We start from the raw sequence: 21964 nt of genomic DNA, 5'->3' as shown, positions 1-21964 counted from the left end.
ATTAGAGGAGGACCCATCGCTTGGCCTGCACGCTCTCCCGATTTAAACTCTTTGAATTTTTACTTATGGGGTCATCTTAAGATTCTCGTGTATGATACTCTTGTTGCTACTGTGGAAATACTTCGAAATCGTATTATCGCTGCATGTGAAAAAATACAAAACACTCTGGAAATTTTTGAACATCTTCGACAATCTATGCGACGTCGATGCGAAGCATGTATTGATGTGGAAGGAAATCATTTCCAGCAATTTTTGTAAAATCAAAAAAATGTTTATAACTTGAAAAGGAAACATTTCCGAACCTGTATGACTTTTTTCATTCTTAAAATGAGTGAAATATGCTCTTAAAGTTTGGCTAACTATTTCTAAAACACCCTGTATAACAAGAAGAATATGAGGTATTTTTAATTAACCCTTAAACACAGCGATCCCGTAAAATACGTAAACACATTTTCGGGTCTGAGAGACTTTTTCAACTTTGAGAAGTTATAACTTTGGTTCCAATCAACGTTTTTTAACAATTTTTTTTACATGAAAATTCAGAATCTTAGAAATGTGAATGCATAATCGGCATTGCCGAAAAATGATTTATTGTTAAGTTATAAAAGAAAAACCATTAAGCAAAAATTAGAAAGTGTTTAAAAATCTATTTTTTCTTTAAAAAATCATATCTCTGCAACAAAAAACTTTTAAGGACTTTCAAATACAGCGTTTTAAAGTAAAAGAGTTATATTTTCAAAAAATTATGGTATTGTCATTTCTTTTAAAAAATATAATTATATAACAAGGAGAATATGAGATATTTTTGGATGTCTAAAAATTCACTTTTTTAAAAAAATTATATTTTTGCAACAAAACATTTTTAAATAGTTTACAATACGGTATTTTAAAGTAAAAGAATCATACTTTAAAAAAAATTATATTATTGTCATTTCTATTAAAAAATATACTTACGTAACAAAGCGAATATGAGGTATTTTTGGTATAAACTTTGTTATAACTTTGGTATAAATTTTGGAGGTATAAACTCAAGGTGTCTAAAATTGAAAATTACTGTGTTTTATAATATATTTTGAACCCTACGCAGAAATCGGCACTATAGTATTTTAACTTTAGATAGAGTAACATACGCGAATGGACCTGTGTGAACGTGTTTTGTCCAGTTTTTTACATAAGATTACTCACAAAAAGTTTTACTTATACACTATATAGGTCACATTGACCCTAACAAACTTTGACTCTAACTTTGCTGCCGTGTCGTTCGAATTCTAGTTGACTAAAAAAGTTGATCAACCATATCAATCGAAAGAGGAGATTTTAAACTTTTTTTACGTCTTGGTTTGAACCTCCTATGTTATTCCGTCTTCACACAGCAAGCGTTCGAAACTTCATATGGAATCTTTCAGACCCACTTATGTGTTTAAGGATTAACTCAAGGTATCTAAAAATCACCTTTTTTTTAAATCATTGCAACAAAAAACTTTTAAGAACTTTATAATATGGCATTTTAAAGAGCTTAAAAAACATATTTAAAAATATGACATTACTATTCCTTTTAAAAAGTATAATTATGTATCAGGACTTGGTTAGGTGGTGCGATGGCGTGCGGATGTGGATGTAGAGAGAGTAAGGCTGAGTATGAGTTGTAGTATATCAGGAAGAATTAGGAAAGTAAAAAGGTATGAACTACAGAGGTAAGAGGGTAGAGAGGACGGGTAATTGGTGGCAGAATTAGGGGAAAAGGATTTGTGGAGATATTGGAAGAACAGGAATAGGTTAGGACGGAGAATGAGGCGGGAGAATCCAGGTGAGCTGGTAAGGTAGGAAGGTAACAGAATTAAACAAGGAAGGAAAGGAAAACGAAAAGGGTAATGGTGTACAAAGAGAAAGAGTGTTGGGAGAAATATTAGAGGAATAAGACAGTAGAAACAAAGGCAAAACAACTATAGGAAAGAAAATATTACAGGTAATGCAAGGAATATGGCAGAATGGTTTATGGAGAAAGGATGGCATATTGTAAATGTGAGAATGAATAAATGGAAGATTATAAGGAATGTATAGAGGTACGGAGACGGTGAGAAGAGTCATAGGATCAGATATAGATATAGGTATAGATATAGAGATTGTAAAAGTAAGTGTAAAGAAAATGGAAAATGTAAAGGTATGGACGTATGTATAAGTAATTGTTAATTAAGGATCCTGGGCGGCTTGGTATAGGAAGAAGGAGACAGAGGAAACTTAGATCACCGGCCGTTGGAGATTGAGGTTATAAAACATAATGGATGGTAGAAGAGGCATAAGAAACGAATAAGAAGAATAAGGAAATAGAATAAATATATAGGACAAGGAGGTGACAGAAGTGTAAGCAGAAAGAAAAGAGGAACCGGATCTTTTGTCTTTGGAGACTGAGCTTACAGAGGTTGGAGAAGGATAATATGGAACAAGACAGCAGAGGTGGATGCAGACGGGAGTGCGTCATGGATCTCTTTTGCAGCAACAAGTTTACATTGTGGGTAATTCTTGTCACGTTGTTTTGGAATGATTCTATAAGGTGCGTAATTTCTGCATTTTTGTATGGGGATACTAAATAATCTCTGGAAAACTGGGTAAAAAGGAGGCTAAAAAGGTTATTAAAGATGTTTTGAAAAGAAGCAAAAAAGAGAAGAGAGAGGAGAGAAAAGAAAGATGAAAGAAGAACCGAGAAGAAGAAAGGGAAGAACCAAGGAATGGAGGTACAAAGAAAGAAAGAATTGTGAGGATACGCGAAAGAAGATTGTAAATTAGGCTATAAGATGGAAAGAGATTTAGGCATAGATATAGGTATAGGTGCGGTGCGGTGCGGGAGCTCGTTCGGGTGGACAAGTTTGCTGTATATGTTACGGTGTTTGTTTGCCTGGGCGGATTGTTGCGCAGTGCTGTACTAAGGATAGGTAAAAGAATAAGTATAGGGAAATACAGTTAGCACCGGTATGTAAAGGTATAGATGAATATATAAGGATCAACTGTAAACCAAGTCCTCTTCTTAGCTTTTGTATGCTGAAGGTAAATAAATTCTACTCTATAATTATGTATCAAGGGGAATACAAGGTATTTTTATGAGGATTAGTTCAAGGTTGAAAATTGATTATTTCATAATTTATTTTATTAATATATCTTTTAAACTTTGTTAGAGGAGTATATTTGATATTTTTGCTTTGTGATCTTGACACGCACGTATGCACACATGCGCGCGCGTATATGTATACATATATGTATATATATATATATATACACATACATACATATATACATATATATGTTACATGTCCCGGCTGAAATGTCCCGGGATTTTTTAGTAACTGACGCTACTAGAAAATGAACATGATTCATTTCTAGAGGTTTATCTATCTTTTTGGGATGCCTATGGCATAATCTTTATCGATTACCTGCAGAAGGGAAGAACAGTTACGGGAGAGTATTATGCAGCGTTATTGGACAAATAGAACGACGGAATAAAGAAAAAACGGCTCCATATGGCGAAGAAAAAAGTTCTGTACCATCACGATAACGCACCGTCACATACGTTCTTGAAAGCGATAGCCAAATTGGATCAATTATGATTTGAATTGATTGCTTACCCGCCGTATTCTCCAGACTTGGCCCCCAGCGACTATTATCTGTTTCCAAACCTCAAGCGGTGACTCCAGGGAAAGAGATTTACATTGAATGAAGAAGTTATCGCGGAAACTGAGGTGTATTTTAAAGGCTTGGACGTTTTGTACTACAGAAAGGGCATCAAAATGTTGGAAAATCGCTATACCAAGTGTATCGCACTTGAAGGCAACTATGTTGAGGAATAAATATAACTTTGCCTAATAAACGTTCGTTTTCATTAAAAAGCCCGGGACTTTTCAGTCCATACACAGTGGGCCAAGAGCAAAAACGGTCAAAAACCAACTTCGGAATTTTAAATTTGTAAAATGGTTATTATAATATAGTTTAAAGCATCTCTCAGCAAAATTTTATAGGAATTGGTTAATTATTGTGGGCTCCATTGTACTCGAAAGTCAAAAATGTGTACGAAATTGTTACTCACTCCAACGATAAAATACTTAGATTAGCTTTCAACAACTCAAATTGTAACTTTTGTTTGTTGAATAAAATAAGTATTCAAGATAAAAAGATAAAAATTAAATACAAAAAAATGTTAAATATGAATTTATACACCAAATTAAAATGCGTGTGTGTAGATTTTCTTATATGACGCGTGCTATCGTTTGACCATCCACCAAATATTCACAACATATCAAGGAAATGAAAACGTGAATCTCTTAAGGATTTAATATACTTTAACTTTAATTGGCCCACTTTTGCCCGTTTTCATTCATTACCAAGAAATACAATAATAAACAAGGTTGCACGCGCTCATGATTATACGACGACTACACGCCGTCCTACAACATACAGGCACAAGCATAGTACGGTGGACATCGTATCGCAAGAAACGCGCATTTTTTCTCATCCGTACTATGCTTGTGCCTGTGTGTTGTAGGGCGGCACGTAGTCGTCGTATAGAGACCCATATGAGGTTTTGAACGTCTGCTATGTGAAGACGGAATGAGTTAGGAGGTTCGGACCAAGACGTAAAAAAAGTTTGAAATCTCTTTTGATTGATATGGTTAATCAACTTTTTTGGTCAACTAGAATTTGAACGGCACGGCAGCAAAGTTTTGTTAGGATCAATGCGACTCATATAGTGTGTAAGTGAAACTTTTTTTTGTATTTTACATAAAGAAGCTGGACAAAATACGTTCGAACAGGTCGGTTTGCGGATGTTACTCGCATATACTCTGTTTAAAGTTGGAATACTATAAAATGCTATAAAAAAGGGAGTTTTTCCGAAATAAATCATGAAACAACAATTTTCAATTTTAGACACGATTTAATCAAAAATACGTCATATTCGCCTTGTTACATAAGTACATTTTTTAATAGAAATGACAATGATATAATTTTTTTTTTTTTTAAGTATGAATATTTAGTTTTAAAACGCCGTATTGTAAAGTTTTTCAAAGTTTTTTGTTGCAAAGATTGTAATGACCATACTTCGCGCACGGACGGTTGGCGGTGCGGGAACGGGCGCGAAAGGTCGCCTGGAGGAATTAGACGTTTTAAGTTGGTAGATACAAGTACGTTTATTTCACGCGGTTAGTCTTACATAAATTCGGTGTATTTACAGTGGCGGTTACTAGTACGCAGTACTATTATCGGTACGAGGCTCGGGAAAATCCGGAACGGTGATCAGGCGGTGATCGAGACGCGGATCTCAAGTAGCCATCTAAACGCGCGGACGGGCGCAACACAGAAATTCGGAACTTAAAGATACATATATGCTTGGCATATGCGGTATGGGAATCTATTTACAAAGGCTGGGGCACACGCGGTACGGGAATCTATGTACACAGGTTTCGTTGAGCGCACCTGTCGCGCGAGACGCGGTTCGCGGAACTTCGTTGGGTGTTTTTTTCTGAATCGCGGCGGCCTTGCTATTGTGGCCGTGACGCTCGTGTGAGACGCGGTGCGGGGTGCGGTGAGCGCGGCGCGTACACGAATCCGTGCGTTGTCGGTTCGTCGCGTGACCCGTTGCGAGGCGGTTAATACCGCGAGTGATCGCCGGAGGACACCCCCTCACGCCAAGTGCGCTTGGAGGCACGGAGCACCGTACCCCCGTACGTGAGGTGGCGTCGGACTCGGGAGGCTGATCGGATGGAAAATCGCCATCGCGTCAAGTGGCTTGACAGGGCCCAAGTTATTCTTGAGCCCAGGTCGACGAGTCGGGAAAGGGAGTTAGGATCGGAGGCGGAAGCGGTTGCTAGCTAAGTGGCTTAGCGGAGACCGAGGCGCTCGATCTCGATGGCAACCTAGGACTCTTAGTCGGCGGACCGGCCAGAAGCGGATAAGGTGTCTGCCTCCGGCGAACGTCACCTTATATACCCGAGCATCGCGGCGAGGGGATGTGCGGCGTGTTACGGCGGAGCGGTCCGGCGGCAGCATTTCCGCCACTCGATCTCGGGTCTCTCACTTCGGGCCACGCGCGTAGAGCGTAGCTGCGGACGACGACGGAACGAGAGCGCGTGCGCACGGAGATGCGAAGCGCGCGGAAGCGCTCGCTCGCTTGCTCGGTTTCCGATTATATTAGGCGCTATGCGCCGATAATTGCCGTCCGGCGGTTGTTCGCCCAGATGGCTCGGACGGTTAGACGGTCCAGGGGGGGGGGGGCGTCGAAAGGTGGTTTGTTACAAACTAAAAATTGTGTTTTTTCAACTAAATCTATAAATATTCGTATCATAAAATGTATTAAACAAAAACAACGTGGGGTGAATCTTGCTTTGTGTAGAAAGTAAATAGCTCCAGCTCTCCCCAGCAGTTCTTAACTTTTTTAACTCAACTCGACTTGTTTTATCTTTAAGATGGGAGGGGGGAGGTGGGTTAACCGCACTTTGCGTGGAAAGTTGCAAATTTATGTGGAATATAATAATTATAGGCCTCATTTCACCCTGTATAATTAAATGTTTTAATAAGAATTTGTGTTTTTTATTAAATCTTATTTTTTAGATGAAATCGTTTTTTAAAGAGAATTTTGGTCAAATGTCTTTTTGATTAATTGTCCTTTTGACAAAATGTTTTTTTGACCAATTGTCGTTTCGACCAAATGTCTTTTTGATCAATTGTCGTTTTGACCAGATGTTCTTTCGACCAATTTTCTTTCGATCAATTGTCCGTTCGATGAATTAATTTTTGATGAATTGTTTTTGATTACTTGTTTTTGATCAATTAAACGGATAGCCGATACCATCTAAAACGCGTTTTATGAAACCTTTGTTGGGATTGGGAGCAGTGCTTTAGAAGAACACTCGCATAAATATACCAAACGCTTTGAATATGATTTGTTACAAGGAACAACTCAAGACATGAGTACATGAAAGGGACAAAAAAGTGTTATATCATTTTGCGATATTTGCAATAACTATCAAGTTATATAATAAAACGTCTAAGTCAATGTGCGGTGACACTGCGCCATCGCGCCTAGCTCGTAGGCAATGGCACGAGGCGGGACAGGTGACGCGTCGTTGTTTGAATTTGCACGGCGCGACGGTCTGGTCTGAATCCGCCGCACCGCATGTACATACACTTTACAAATCAAATGTGTTATTTATCAAATGTGTAAGGAGAAACTTCAGCTAAAATAACACATTTGATTTTTGCAGTGTATGTACACGCGGTGAGACGAATTCAGACCGTCGCACCGTGCCAATTCAGACAATAACGCGTCACCTTTACCGCCGCGCGCTGTTGCCTACGAACTAGGCGCAATGGCGAAGCGTCACCGCACATTGACTTAGACGTTTTATTTTATAAATCAATAATTATAGCGAATATTGCAAAATGATATAAGATTTTTTGTCCCTTTTTATTTCTTTTATATTCTCAAAACGGTAGGTTCCCTGGTTTTTGGACACCCTGTATACATACATATATACACACACACATATATATATATATATATATATATATATATATATATATATGTATATCGATTATTTGGAATAAGTATACTTTTTTTATAAATAATGTATTATTAAATGTGGCCCATTTATACATTTATTGTTATAGCCATTGTTCTTTGTTTATTACATATGTGACTTGCAACAGAGAATAATGATTTTCAATGACGCTAATTTTCTATAAGCTAAAATTGCACTAAAATAGCCAAAATTTCTTAGTTAAAATATTAATTAGACAAAATTAAAAATAATTGTGATGTTTTTCAATAAAATAGATCTGAAAAGATTTTGTATTTGTGATTAATAATTATTTTAATAGTGAGTTGAAAAATATGTTTAATTTCTTTGTTATTTTCAATTTATTTTTAATTTGGGCCGTATTAAAAGCACAAAAATTTAATAAGGTTCAATGTCAGAGTTTAAAAAAATTTTTTTTTGTTTATTTAAAAATGTTTTACATAGATGATAATTTTATTTTGGCAAGTAGTTGAAATATACATTTTATTTTGATCTAGTTTATTTCAATATTTTTGTAAATAAAATTTATAAAAAATAAAATAAGTTAGATGGGCCTTATTCGGCTCGGGTACATTGGCGTACATATTTTTTTATTTTTTTATTTTTATTTTTTTTAGATTTTTGTTAGGGATTTTACTACTTTTTGGTACTTTTTTTATTGAAACATGTTTTTACTTTTAAAATTTTAAAAAAGGTTAGTATTAGATAGCAAAATTTGTAATTATTTTTTCAACGTAATCTTTTATCTCGTGGTTGTGAAGAAAATTATCTTATAAGTGTTTTGGTGGTCGAATTGGCCAAGACACTTTTCTCGGATAATTGGAGGATTCAGATTCACACCCTGATTGAGCTAATATTTTTTGTAACAAATTTTTCACTTTGTAGTAGGGAAATTTTAGAGATACATGTTAGTATTACATTAAATTGATTTTCAATTTAATTATGTTTTAATTTAAAAGAACTGTGTTTGAAGCCAAAAGTAATAGCACACAGTCTAAAATGAATTAAAACATAAAATTAAAAAAAAATGATTTAGAATTACACTACTTTTTGGTATCTTCCTTTATTAAAAAAACATTTTTGATTTATACATGTATAAGAATATAATATACGACAGTTTTTTATATATTTTGTGTAAATGTTTTTCTTTTTTTTAAATATTTGTTTTTGGACAACCTTAATTTTAAAAAATGTTTTTGTTTTAATCTTTTTTTTTAAAAGGTTGTTTTTAGGGATATTTTTTAGCCTATTTTTGATTAAGAAATATTTTCAGAATACGGTTGCCAACAGTATTGCCATTATACGCGGCCATGTAAAGGGTACGTTCCGAATTTGCGCATCAAACGCATAGCGTATTATTTGTCCTCGTTTAACTTTTGATAAACTACAAGGACAAATTATGTTCTATGCGACTAATGTGCAATTTGGAACGGATCCAAAAACTGAAGCAATGTTGGGAAATTTTGTTTTACCGGTCTTCCGCATTGCGCATGCGCAATCACATATCAGCCAATCGTAGGCTAAGGAGACAAAATCATTCAACGACCTCATCACACTGGTTGCATTTTGATATACGAGGTGTGTTCAAAAAGTATCGCGAATTTTGTGTTTTTTCAAAAATTATTTATTTATTCATGAATATCTATTTTGTCCCCTTCAAAGTAATCCCCATGAGATATTATACACTTGTGCCAACAGTTTTTCCAATCTTCGAAGCACTTCAAAAAATCATTTTTTTTTATCTTGTTCAGCTCCTCCTTCGATGCCGTCTTTATCTCGTCAAGCGTAGCGTAACGTCGTCCTTTCATGGGCCTCTTCAGTTTAGAGAACAAGAAAAAGTCACAGGGGGCCAGATCTGGGGAATACGGTGGCTGCGGCATCATTAGTGTGTTGTTTTTGGCCAAAAAGTCGCGCACAAGCAACGATGTGTGAGCAGGGGCGTTATCGTGGTGCAAAAGCCAATTTTTGTTCTTCCACAAATCCGGGCGTTTCTGGCGGATTGCTTCGCGCAAATTGCGCATAACTTGCAGGTAATATTCCTTATTGACCGTTCTACCCTGTGGCAAGAACTCATGATGCACCACGCCCCTGCAATCGAAGAAAACTGTCAGCAAAACTTTCACATTCGACCGAACTTGGCGCGCTTTTTTCGGTCTTGGTTCGTGCGGCAGCTTCCATTGAGATGATTGAGCTTTGGTTTCCACGTCATAACCATAAACCCACGATTCGTCACCAGTTATGACCCTCTGGAGCAAATTTGGGTCGTCGCGGACAGAGTCCAACATCTCATTAGCAATGTTCATGCGATGCTGTTTTTGGTCGCAATTGAGCAATTTTGGTACGAATTTCGCGGCGACCCGTCTCATGCCCAAATCATTGATAAAAATCGAATGGCACGAGCCAATCGATATGTTTAGGTCCTCAGCAACTTCTCTAACGGTGATTCGACGATTGGCCAATACCATTTTCTCCACTTCATTAATTTTTTCGTCTGTTGTTGAAGTGCTCGGGCGTCCGGCACGCTCTTCGTCGTTCACATCTTCTCGGCCTTCTGAGAACATTTTGTACCACCGATAAACGTTGCTTCGGTCCAAGGTAGCTTCTCCGTATGCCACAGTCAACATTCGGAATGCATCCGCGCACTTAATTTCGTTTTTCACACAAAATTTGATACAGGTTCTTTGATCCATTTTTTTGAATAGGTAAAAATCGAAGACGATCCAAAACACGTGCAAGCAAAGCAGCTGTCAACAATTAAGTGAACATTCAAAATGGCCGAGCTTGTCGGCATAAGTGAGAGACATGAGTACCAACATAACGCCACAAAAAGATCGAAATTCGAATATACGTAACCCGCGAAAATTCAAAATTCGCGATACTTTTTGAACACACCTCGTACACTGCCAGTACTGAAAATCTATAATTCACGTCACGTATAGATATTTTTAGTATTGGCAATAAATTTCGAAATGTAGCCACTGGGTGTTTACGATAACCCAAGTTGAGTTGGTTTTCACTAGGGCCAAAAAATATTAGGTGTGACTCTCTCTAGTACCTTTATGATTCCTGACAACTCAACGCTGTATCGTATTGCCTGAGTTAAGTTAGACCTCGTGCTCAATCGGTGGACTGCGTAGAATAATCGAAATATAAAACAGTACGATTATAAGGCACAAATTAATTTTAGAAATAGAAATATCATGTATGCAAAATTAAATAAATGTTTTGAATATATTTCCAATTTAAAAGAAAGTTCATATGAAAAGATGCTCAATAATTTTCGTAGAAACGCTAGCTTTTTAGGTTCTTGTATTTCAATTAAATGTTTAATAGGATTATGTTTTGCAAAAAACCAAATTCTTTGTTATAATATATTTGCACTTACAAATTAAGTCAAGATCATTTAGAACTTATGTTTAGTATTATAAGACAGCAATTTAGATGCAACAATAACCCTAGTTCAAAGCAATTTCAAAGTGCAATGAAAAAAATTTTGCTTCATATAGAATTGAAAGAAGATTCATCTGAAAACTGTATTTCATTACCAAATATAAATATATTATATTTTACTTTTTCATTAAATTTAATTACGACGATAAATAAAACCGCCGATAATGGAAAATAGACATTAGCAACTGATGCATCAAATTGTGATAATAAAAACTTACAAATATATGATATTGCTTTGGATTGTAAGAAAAATAACTTGCAGCTAATTACGAGATGCTTCCACAGTATTATATCATACATATCAGGCATTGCAGTATGTTTCTTAACAAAAAAAAGTTGTGAACAATGTATCGACGCTTTGACAGAACTCGAGCTAAATTTTTACGACCATGATTTGATGTCCATAAAAAATAAAGGAAGCTTATTATTTTCTTCAAAAGATTGCAATATTTATGTGTGAGGTTTATGAGAAACTTATACAAATAGCTATAATAAAATTTCTACGTAATACATCGGCTGAGCACGAGGTCTAACTTAACGAACTTAACTCAGGCAATACGATACAGCGTTGAGTTGTCATGAATCATAAAGGTACTAGAGAGAGTTACGCCCAACATTTTTTGGTCTTAGTGAAACCCAACTCAACTTGGATTATCGCAAACACCCACTGAAAAACTCAATCAGTGCGACGCTGGGCGCATGCGCGCTATCTTGCTTTTTAACGCTTTTGAATGTAGTAGATTTTAACTCAATCCGTTCGTTAATGATATGTTCTATTTTAAGTTCTGATTGGATGATTGCAGCATATGGCGGCATTAGGACTTGGTTAGGCGGTGTGAGGGCGTGCGGGTGTATTTGGGGATAGAGCGAGGTTGAGTATGAGTGTTTATATATTAAAAAGAATTAGGGAAGTAAAGAAGTATGAGCTATAGAGGTAGGAAGATAGAGAAGACGGCTATTGGAGGCGGAGGTAGGGGAAAGGAATTTGCTGTGATATTGGAAGATGTAAGGGAAAGAAACAAGAATAGGTTAGGGCGGACAATGAGGTGAGAGAATCCGGGAGGGCTGGTAAGGTAGAAAGGTAACGGAATTAAACACGGATGGTAAGAAAAATGAAAAAAGTAACGGCATGCAAAGGAAAAGAGAAGTTTTAGGAGAAAGGTTAGAGGAATTTATTGGAAAAGAAGAGGAAGGAAATCTGTTAATAAGGGGGGATAATAATATAAGAACTGGCGAATTAGACGGTAGAGAGATATAGCGAGAAATAGCTATAGAAAGGATAAAATGACGCATAAGGTAACGCAAGGAATCTAGCAGAATGGTTTATGGAGAAAGGATGGTTTATGAAATTGTGAATAAGAAAATGGAAGGAGATTGGAAGGATTGTATAGAAATACAGAGGCGGTGAGAAAAGTGATATTATAAGAAAGGAAGAAGTAGCGAAGGAAAAGAACTAGGTATAAATATAGGTGTAGATGTAGGTATTGTGAAAGTAAACGTAAAGGGAATGGAAAATGTAAAGGTGTGGATGAATGTATAAGTACTATTTGTTAATCAAGTATTCTGTGTATAGGATATGGAGGCGATAGAAGTGTAGGCAGAAGTGAAAGAGGGACCGAGCTATATGGAAAAATTGGAAGAAAAGGAGGCTGATGGAATTTTAAAGAAATGTTGGAAAGGAAGTAAAAAGAAAAAGAGAAAGGAAGTAAAAGAAGAATTTAGAAGAATATAGTAAAATGAAGAGAAGTATGAAGGTGGGGAGAAGTAGCAGACAATAGGAGTGGAATCGGATCTCTTGCCTTTGGAGATTGAATTTACAGGGGTTAGCGGAAGAGTTGAATAAGATAAAATAAGAGAAAAAGGAAATAGAAATAATGGAACAAGGCGGCAGAGATGAATTCAAAAATGACAGAGAAATTGAATAATTTGGGAAGTTAGAAGAAAAGGAGATTGGTAAGAATGTAAAGATGTTTGGAAAAGAAGTAAAAAGGAGAGGAGAGAAAAGGGAGATAGAAGAAGAATTGAGAAAAAGGAAGGGAGAAATCGAAGAATGGAGGTACGGAGAAAGAAGAATGTAAGGATACGTAAAAGAAGAATGTAAATTAGAATGTAAGATAGAAAAAGGATTAGGCATAAATACCGGCATACGTATAAGGGGTAGGTAAAAGAATAGATATAGGGAGGCATAGTTAGCATCGGTATGTAAAGGTACGGATGGATGAATGTATAAGTATTAATTATAAACCAAGTCCCCTTCCTAGCTTTGTATGCTGAAGGTAAATAAAATTCAATTTATACCATATGGCGTTATTAACCCAATTTGAGTTGATTAACTCAATCAGATTGTTAATGCTTTATTTTAAGTTCTGATTGGATGATTCCAGCATTTAGCGTCATTAATTCAATTTAGGTTGATTTAAAACTTACTGCACTCAGAAGCATTATACTTCTCTGTTTTTCTCTTTCTTTTGATTGCTGTCTTGATTAAGTAACTGCATAATGCCTAACCTCACATAAGAACTCATCTCGATGAATAATTGCTCGTCTTGAGCATTGTAAATGCGCCTTGACGGAAACTCGTGAGACTAAAAAACTTGAAAACTGGAATCGTCGAAGTGGCACTTTTTATAGACTCACTTTTAAGGATTGACTTGAACCGATTTTATTCGGACCGGTCGCAATTGAAAGCTTGTAAAAAGTTATCCTATCTTAAAAAGTCTATGTTAAATCAATAGTCGAAGTTTATTGTTGACGCTTTTCCGTAATGCTGATTGGCTCTGACGCTGTGCTTTTGTGAGCTACTGTCATCGTAGAGATTGCGACAGTTATCAAGAATTATGTGTGTATCCAGTAAATTTATAATTTATAATATCAAAAGATGTGTAACGCGCGCGTAGCGCGCGCTTGTTTTGCTAGTGTTATAAAAATATCATTAGAATTTGTATTGTAACTTTTGTTTCAGAAATATTTAAATCGGAAATTTGGCAAGGCAAAAACTCGAGATAAATATAACGATAGCGTCTTGATAATGCCAATGACGTAGTCACAAAATATTGACTCAAATTTTTTATTGATTCGAATTTTCTATGTACTTGGCGTCGCGATGCTGCTGCATAGCTAAAAAGGGAAAATTTGACTCCCCCCCCCCTCCTCCTTCTCCCAGACCGAATCTCATTCCGTCTTCACACAGCAAGCATTCGAAATTTTATATGGGCTCTTCCAGAAATGTGTTTAAGAGTTAAAGTAGAGAATTTGTGTTTTTTAAAGCAGAGAATAATGATAAGTGCAAATTTGAAATGTGTTTAGTTGTAACATATCATCTAATTTTTTAAATGTACGCAATTTTGTATGTGCATGGGGCCACGGAGCATATGTGGCGACAGAATATTTATATCACTCACTGAAATATACTACTGGAATGCGCATGGCCATACAATCCTTTGTTAGAGCGTGATCCGAGAGAGAGCGTCCTAAGTGATATCTTTATCTTTCTTTAAGCTGATTGCGCACGCGTAGTGAACAGGAGTAAGAATGGTACAGTCCCGTGAAAAGTATATTCATGCTAAATCTATATGCTTGAGATCCTGTACCATGAAACTTGGTCAGATTGTACTAAAAAGAGACAAAGATACCACTTACAAGGAGTCGGCAAGAACTATAAAATGCCAAAGGAGATGAGTTATAACTCATTCGAAAGCGGGGATCAAGTGTATTAAAAGTGTAAAGGGGTTAGCATGAATGGGTCTTACTTTCTAAGAAAATTGCAATTAAAGTTTAACATTGGGACGTTTGTACGTTAAGTAGTAGAATTTTGAATTACTATCCAAGAGAATGTCATGGTATAGAAGGCTAAGTGCTAGCGTTACATTTTTCTCTCCGCGATTGACCGGGTTTTTGCCAGATTCTTTCATTTTGTTTGAAAAACGCGTTGAACAAGCCTAATGGAAAATTGGAGTTGAGAAGGCGATACTTAAGATCCTTATCCTTAAAACTTACTTTTTACTTAAAACCTTTTGCAAATCATTTAGAACCATGTCCTTGATAACATATGTCAAGGTCAAGGCCATTAGACGCTGCTCGCTTTTATACATTATTTTTGCTATTAATTTCGCATATGTTGTTAACAGCTATTTTTTTAGAGTAGTGTAGCAGTGCTTTACCGTAAAAAAAAAACAGTTTGCCATTCCAAGCTGGTGATTTTAGACTTTACGTATTAAAAAGGCTAGATGTTTTGTTAATCTTTTGCAAAACATTTATTATTAACCAATGGAGCTGATATTAATTGGCCTTTTTGCAAAAAAGTCTTAAATGAGATTTTAGTCATTAGCCTAATTGAAGAATAATCGTTATTTTTGGAAAAAAGCGTCGTTTTGCATAAAAGCTTATTTCAAAGGACTAATTTTGCAGATAGCCTGTGACAGATACGTTACAATTAGAGTTGTTTGCTTTTTTTGTATTGATATAAACATAAATGTGTTGCACTGTATAATATAATTATATATTTAAATTATACAGTATAAATATAAATATATCGTTAATAATATAGAAATCAACTCTGATTACATTGTATCTACCATATTTATAACGTATAAAAATAAATGTAAAAACAGTATTGAAAATTAAACAAGTACTAAAATTGAGCAAACTATAAATACACAAGCCGCACTGGGCATAAATGCGAATTTATGAGTTCTAATTATCATATACTAATTAATCAATTCTAATTATTACATAAACATCATAAACGTTTTAATTTAACATGAAGTTATCTTTAATGCAAGGTGGATGTGCTGTACAGATTATTATAGAACGCCCATACTTCTTGAGGTCCAACATTGGACTTGAAATTAAATTCGTCAAATGGTTTTATAGAATTTTTTTTACATTAGAAGCAATAAATGGATCCTCTCATTTTTGCTGGTTACAAGCACCATCTCATCCAGGAAAATCTTTAAATTATAACGAACACGACTGACGTAGTAGTGACATACGAAATGGACATATTTAGAATGTTAGAATAATAGAATGTACATTCTAAGTACGTCCGTTTCATATGTCACTACGTCGCGGCGTTGATCGTGTTTGTTATAATTCGGTTAAAGATTTTCTTAGATGAGATGGTGCTTGAGGGTTTATTTATTTCTTCTAAAGAAAAAAAATTTCTGTGAAATTCTCTGGCGAATTGAATTTTAAGTCTAAGGTGAATCTGAAGAAGTAGGGGCATTCTACGATAGTCTGTTCAGCACGTCCAGTTTGCATTGGAGATGACCACATGTTAAATTTAAATGTTTGCGATTTATATTGTAATAATTAGAAATAATTGAATATGCGGTAATTAGAATTGATAAATTCGAATTTACTCCGAGCGCCTCTTGTATATTTATGTTTCGCTCTTTTAATACTTGTTTAATTTTGAATTTCGCTAAACTTTTACTGTTATTTGTTATAATTTAAAAAATTTTGAATATTTATTATAAAGTATATTGTATATTATCTGTAAAGATTTAAATAATAACAAAATGAATAATTTTAAGTTTATTATATATTTTTAAAAAATTGTTTTAAAACTTTTAATTGTTTAATTATTAAATTGTTTTAGTTGAAGCAGCAATACTGAGAAGTTCAACCTTTTTGAAGCCTAATCCATATATAGAGTTCTCGGTCGATGATAAAAGCCCTCGTAAAACAGAGATATCAAAGTCCACGTATCAACCGAAATGGAACGAGGAATTTACTATACTCGTTACACCGTATTCGCAATTGCATTTTCGATTACTTGATCATAGTACATTTCGTAAGGATACATTAATAGGAGAGAAACGGATAAACCTGTTTCAAGTGTTATCGCATTACAATGGAAAACTAGAAAATTTAGAATTGACGTTTGATTTAATGAGCGAGAGCAAGCATGATTCTCAACTGTGCAAAGTTGGTGAATTGATTACTGTATTCGATGGACTTAGAATCGACACTACTAACGAAATGCCAGTAAACGTTAACGAACCGTCTTGCCAAATACAGTCTGAAGGTAAGGAAAATATAATACATTATTGTATATATATATAAAATATTTTAAAAATTACACTACTGCTCAAAAATGTCAGTATACTTGAAATTTTCTCATATTATATGAAAAATTAAATATAGAAGTTTAAAAAATTTGAAAAAATTTATGCGAATCAAGCATTCTAATAGATATTTTTTCTCTTTTTTTTCTCCTAAAATTTTGAGTTTCAAAGTTAAAAAATATTTTATGAGAAATAAGTTTTTTTTATAAAAAGTTCGATATTATTGCGTGTAATCGTTGTACCAATTTTTTTTTAAACTTTTAAAACCTAAAATCTGTTTAAAAACATTTTTATTAGTGTTTATTTGATTATTTTTCGTTACTTTCGCAAATTACAGTTCTTTAGAGTAAAAAAATATTTGAAAAATACCAATTTTTTAATTTGTAATTTAGGAATAAAATATAGAGACGAAACTAAAATATAAATTTAAAGCTCTTATCTTTTTTAAAATATATTTTTGAAACCTCTTACGATTTTTTTTTCATCAAGATACTCAATTTTTTATGAGATATGAGTATGCGAAAAAATCTTAAGTGTGTTGAAGTATTTGAACGGTTGTGTACATATATTAAAGTTGTTACTTTTGCTAACATCGAAAAACATATTTGTGCAAATGTTGAATTCAGGAAATGTTATAAATACTATCAATAAAAAGAATTAATTATAACATATGTATATGTTTAAAAAATATGAAATTATTAATTACAATTTGGAAGTATTATAACATAAAATTTTATATATTTGTTATAGATAATATTAAAGTTTTAAATAAATAACTAAGTGATTTTTATTCAATAAAGCATAAATTAAATTTCCACAATAATTAGTTAATTAAATTTGATACATGCAAATAAAAAAAAATAATGGTTAATGATTTGATTCACAAGGAATGGGCAAGAACTAAAATGCCAAATGAGATGAGTCATAGCTTATTTGAAAGGGGGGAACAAGTATATTAAAAGTGTAAAAAGGTTAGCTGAATGGATCTTATTTTTTAAGAAAATTGCAATTAAAGTTTAACATTGGGACGTTTGTACGTTAAGTACTAGAATCTTGAACCACTATCCAAGAGAGCGACGTGATTGAGAAGACTGAGTGCTAGCGTTACATTTTTTCCTCAGTAGCGGACCGGGTTTGAATTTTCGCAGCATCAAATTTTTATTTTAAATCTTGCTATTATATTTTGCAATTGCATTATTTTTATTATTTTTAAATTAATAATAATATACTTACATATAATAATAAAATTAAGCAATTTTTTATTAATAAAAAATTAATAAAAATATTTAATAAATATTTATAAAGATAAATAATTAAGCCTTAACGAGCAGACTTATTCCGAAAATTAATGCACTTTGAGAGTTTCTACAATATCATAAAATATAAGACGTTATAAATTATTGGATCAGTGCAAAAGTTTGTGCCCGATTCATACAGAGAGAGCTAGTGAAGTAGTATAGCAATTCTATTGTTGTTTACATATGTATATTATATATAATTGGAAAAACAGTCATAGGTATCATTTAGACATTAGAAATTGCCTGTTTGATTAAATTTAAGTCGTGAAAAAATTATTGATGATGGACAAGGAAAAGTTTTATTTTCGACATGTGATGTTTTACGAGTTTTGGAGAGGAATAACTGTTGGCGCTGCGACAAAAAACATTCAGAAAGTGTATTTGGACCGTGCACCAGCCCTTCGAACGGTGAAGAAGTGGTTTGCAAAATTTTGTCGTGGTGATTTTAATCTCAAAGACGAATTTTGTTCTGGGCGTTCTTCCGACATTGATGACGATGTTTTGCGCACATTAATAGCAAACAATGCACTTATTTTGATGGAAGAGATTGCTGAGCAGGATTGGCATGTTTAAAAAAAAATGAATTAAAACAGTATGTTTAAAACTTGTTTAAAACAGTGAGCTTTGTTTTAAACACTTTGTTTTAACAGTTTTAAACTATTGTTTAAAACTGTTTAAATCATTGCAAATAAAACATAAATTATTTGGAAAAAAATTCTAAAAAGAAAACAAATACTAATAGATAAGTCGCAAAAAATACTTTTTAGTGTTTTATTTATATTTATAAATATCTATATTATACAGACTTAATTTTATGTTCAATTTTGTCAACCTTAATTTCTTTGTTTAGTGCCTTCAAAACTATTACTAATTTTGTATCTTTTTCTGTACTTAATTTGTTTCTTAATTGGGTATGCGCTAAACCAAAAGTTGAGAATAGTCTCTATGCCAACAGAAGAAGCAATTGCAGTATGAAGTTGTGTTATTGAGTCAAATGTTACGGTAACACTATTTTTTAACGCAAACTACTATGTTATTGGCTTAACATTTTTAATGGTTTCCTCGGAAAGAAAGATAATTTTTGAACGGAGAAGTATTTGCTCTGTAAAACGTCAGGAATGGCTGCAGGATGATACAAATTGACATATTCCATGGCTTCATTTAATTGTTCTTGATTTAACTGAATAGATTCCTCGTGCAATATACTATATATGTGTGTATGTACTGATAAAAAAGAATGTTGCTCCATTAATGTGGATGTTGTGTATTAATCATTCATTTGAGATATTTTGTATAATATGGATAATTCTATTAAAAGCATAAGAGGTATTAGGACAATAATGAATGGATAAAAGAAATTCTCTGATAACACAGGGTTGCGACTAAAAAGCTGTTTGATTATTTTCATCTAATTTCCATGTATTTTGGTGTGCTGAAAACGAAAGAAATATTGTAAAAAATCCTGAATGTCAGGATTTGCCACAAAATGCAAAATTCTCTTTTAAATAAATTTTTCTTGATTTTTGATATTTTTTTGATCTTAGTTTTTAATTAAATTTAAAATCAAAATTACTATTATATTAATTAATTGACATCAGTGCATTTAAGATATACAATGCCAAAAAAATGTAACTTTGAATCGGACAATGTAGGTAACTGTGTTAAATAGGGCAATATCTCAAAACAAATAAAAATAGGTTTATGAAATTAAATTCAGTTATATTATTATAAAATTAAGTTCAGAAATCCAAATATGAACAGGCAAAAATCAAGAAAAAAGTTGAATCAGAGCCCGTGCGTCCAGCTTGTAATATGTTGATGCTGGTTTCATTAGCTCACTCTGAAAGTTCTTTTCTTTGAAAGTTAAATTTTTTTTGGCATTGTATACCTTGAATGCACTACTGTGAATTAATTAATAGTAATTTTAACTTTGGTTAAAATTAATAGTAAAATTAATAGTAACTTTAAATTTGGTTAAAAACTCTAATATAAAAAAGAAATATCAAAAATTGAGACAAATTTACTAAATTTGAAGAGATCTTTGCATTTTGTGCCAAATCCTGACGTCTAGTATTTTTTTCAATATGTTTTTCGTTTTTAGCACACCAAAATACATGGAAATTAGATGAAAATAATCAAACAGCTTTTTAGTCGCAGACCTGTGTTATCATTCACATGTTTACTTCTCATTAAATGTACCTTAAAATTTTAATATTTATTAAATACCAAAGAACAATTGAGATATTCACACTGAAATCTTTTAAAAGTTTGACGGTGAAAGAACTGGTGGCTGTTATAACCCTTTATATTAGAGAATTTTAAATTACAAGTTGAACAAAATAAACTTATTTTACAGATATAAACATTATTCATACATTAAGTAATCACCTTCTCTTCGGATATTTTTTCCATACACTAAGAATAAAAGAAGGAGCCGCTCAGGATGTGAACTCGGGATTGTTTCGATGGTTAGCTCTTTCAGTGCTATAGCAATCTTACGCCAAATATTCCACTGATTATTTGCTTATCTTGATACGACTCTAAATATTATGTAAATATAAACTGGTAGAAAGTATGTCACAATTCTTAAGGACTGGCACTAGCAATTAGCAAATGCACTGCTTAACTGCTGCACGAGTAATAGGGTGGCATGGTGGGAGGTTTTCCTGCACAAACCGTGAATACAGATTAAGCTATAAGAACAATAAAATCTGTTTAAAAAAAAAAGAAATTTTGTTCTTGGAAACATTATTTGATCTGTATTTGGTGTCATTCTGTCAGTACGTTTGAAAACAGATTTGGTTTGTGTTTGGTATCATTTTGTCAACGCATTTGATAACAGATTTGGTCTGTGTTTGATGCTATTTTGTCATGATATTGTTATTAAATTTGTTCTGATATGGGTTTCAATTTGACTTCAGATATGTTCATCAGATTTGATTTACATTGGGCATCTTAATGCGGACACAGTAGGATACGGTTTTGTTACAAAATTTCATTGGAATTTGGTACCAATTTGATATCCTTTTTCGTACAAAATGTTTGCTGGGCTTGTATATTATTGCTCGGGCTAAACTTTTTTTCGTAATATCTTTCATATAATATTTTTTGTAATTATGTCTTATGTCTTATAAAAAAATTCTTTATACTTTAAATTTGTAAAGATGAAGAAAAGTTCGAAATTGTGTAGGCATACATATGAGCAGATATCATGAAAGAGACCTTTTAAATATTTTTAATTTAAAAACTAGACAAAAATGTTCTGTAAATTGAGAGTTTTCATTAGGGATGCAAGTACTAAAACACATAAAAAATGCAAGTAAATCAACTAAAAACGGTTTTTCATATAAACTGTGCAGGGTCCTGTGCAGGAAGGAGCTCCCCACACTAAAATATGAAAAATGTTTATATGAATTTGAATTCGTAAATTCACTGTTACTGACAAGGGAAATGTGCGAAATATTAATCGCGAATGGGTACGAATTATATATTGTTAGAAAGGTTGTATCGAGCAAAATTTAGCTGTGCAATATTTTGCTTGAATGGCGCCTTTAGAGGGTGCTGTGCGCAATAGAAGTTAAAGTTA

General features: G+C 33.6%; 1 protein-coding gene across 2 annotated transcripts in view; it reads left to right on the top strand.

Annotated features, from left to right (window-relative positions):
* LOC105194006 (E3 ubiquitin-protein ligase Su(dx)) overlaps positions 1–21964 on the top strand; it is a 108338-nt gene that overhangs the window by 46373 nt on the left and 40001 nt on the right. For both annotated transcript variants that reach the window (XM_039448292.1, XM_039448291.1), the window contains exon 3: positions 16612–17040. In XM_039448292.1, coding sequence (XP_039304226.1) covers positions 16612–17040 — 429 coding nt within the window. The remainder of the gene's footprint in view (positions 1–16611; positions 17041–21964) is intronic.

Source organism: Solenopsis invicta, chromosome 4 (assembly GCF_016802725.1).
Source record: "Solenopsis invicta isolate M01_SB chromosome 4, UNIL_Sinv_3.0, whole genome shotgun sequence".
NCBI lineage: Eukaryota > Metazoa > Arthropoda > Insecta > Hymenoptera > Formicidae > Solenopsis > Solenopsis invicta.
This window is presented reverse-complemented; position numbering and strand designations above follow the sequence as displayed.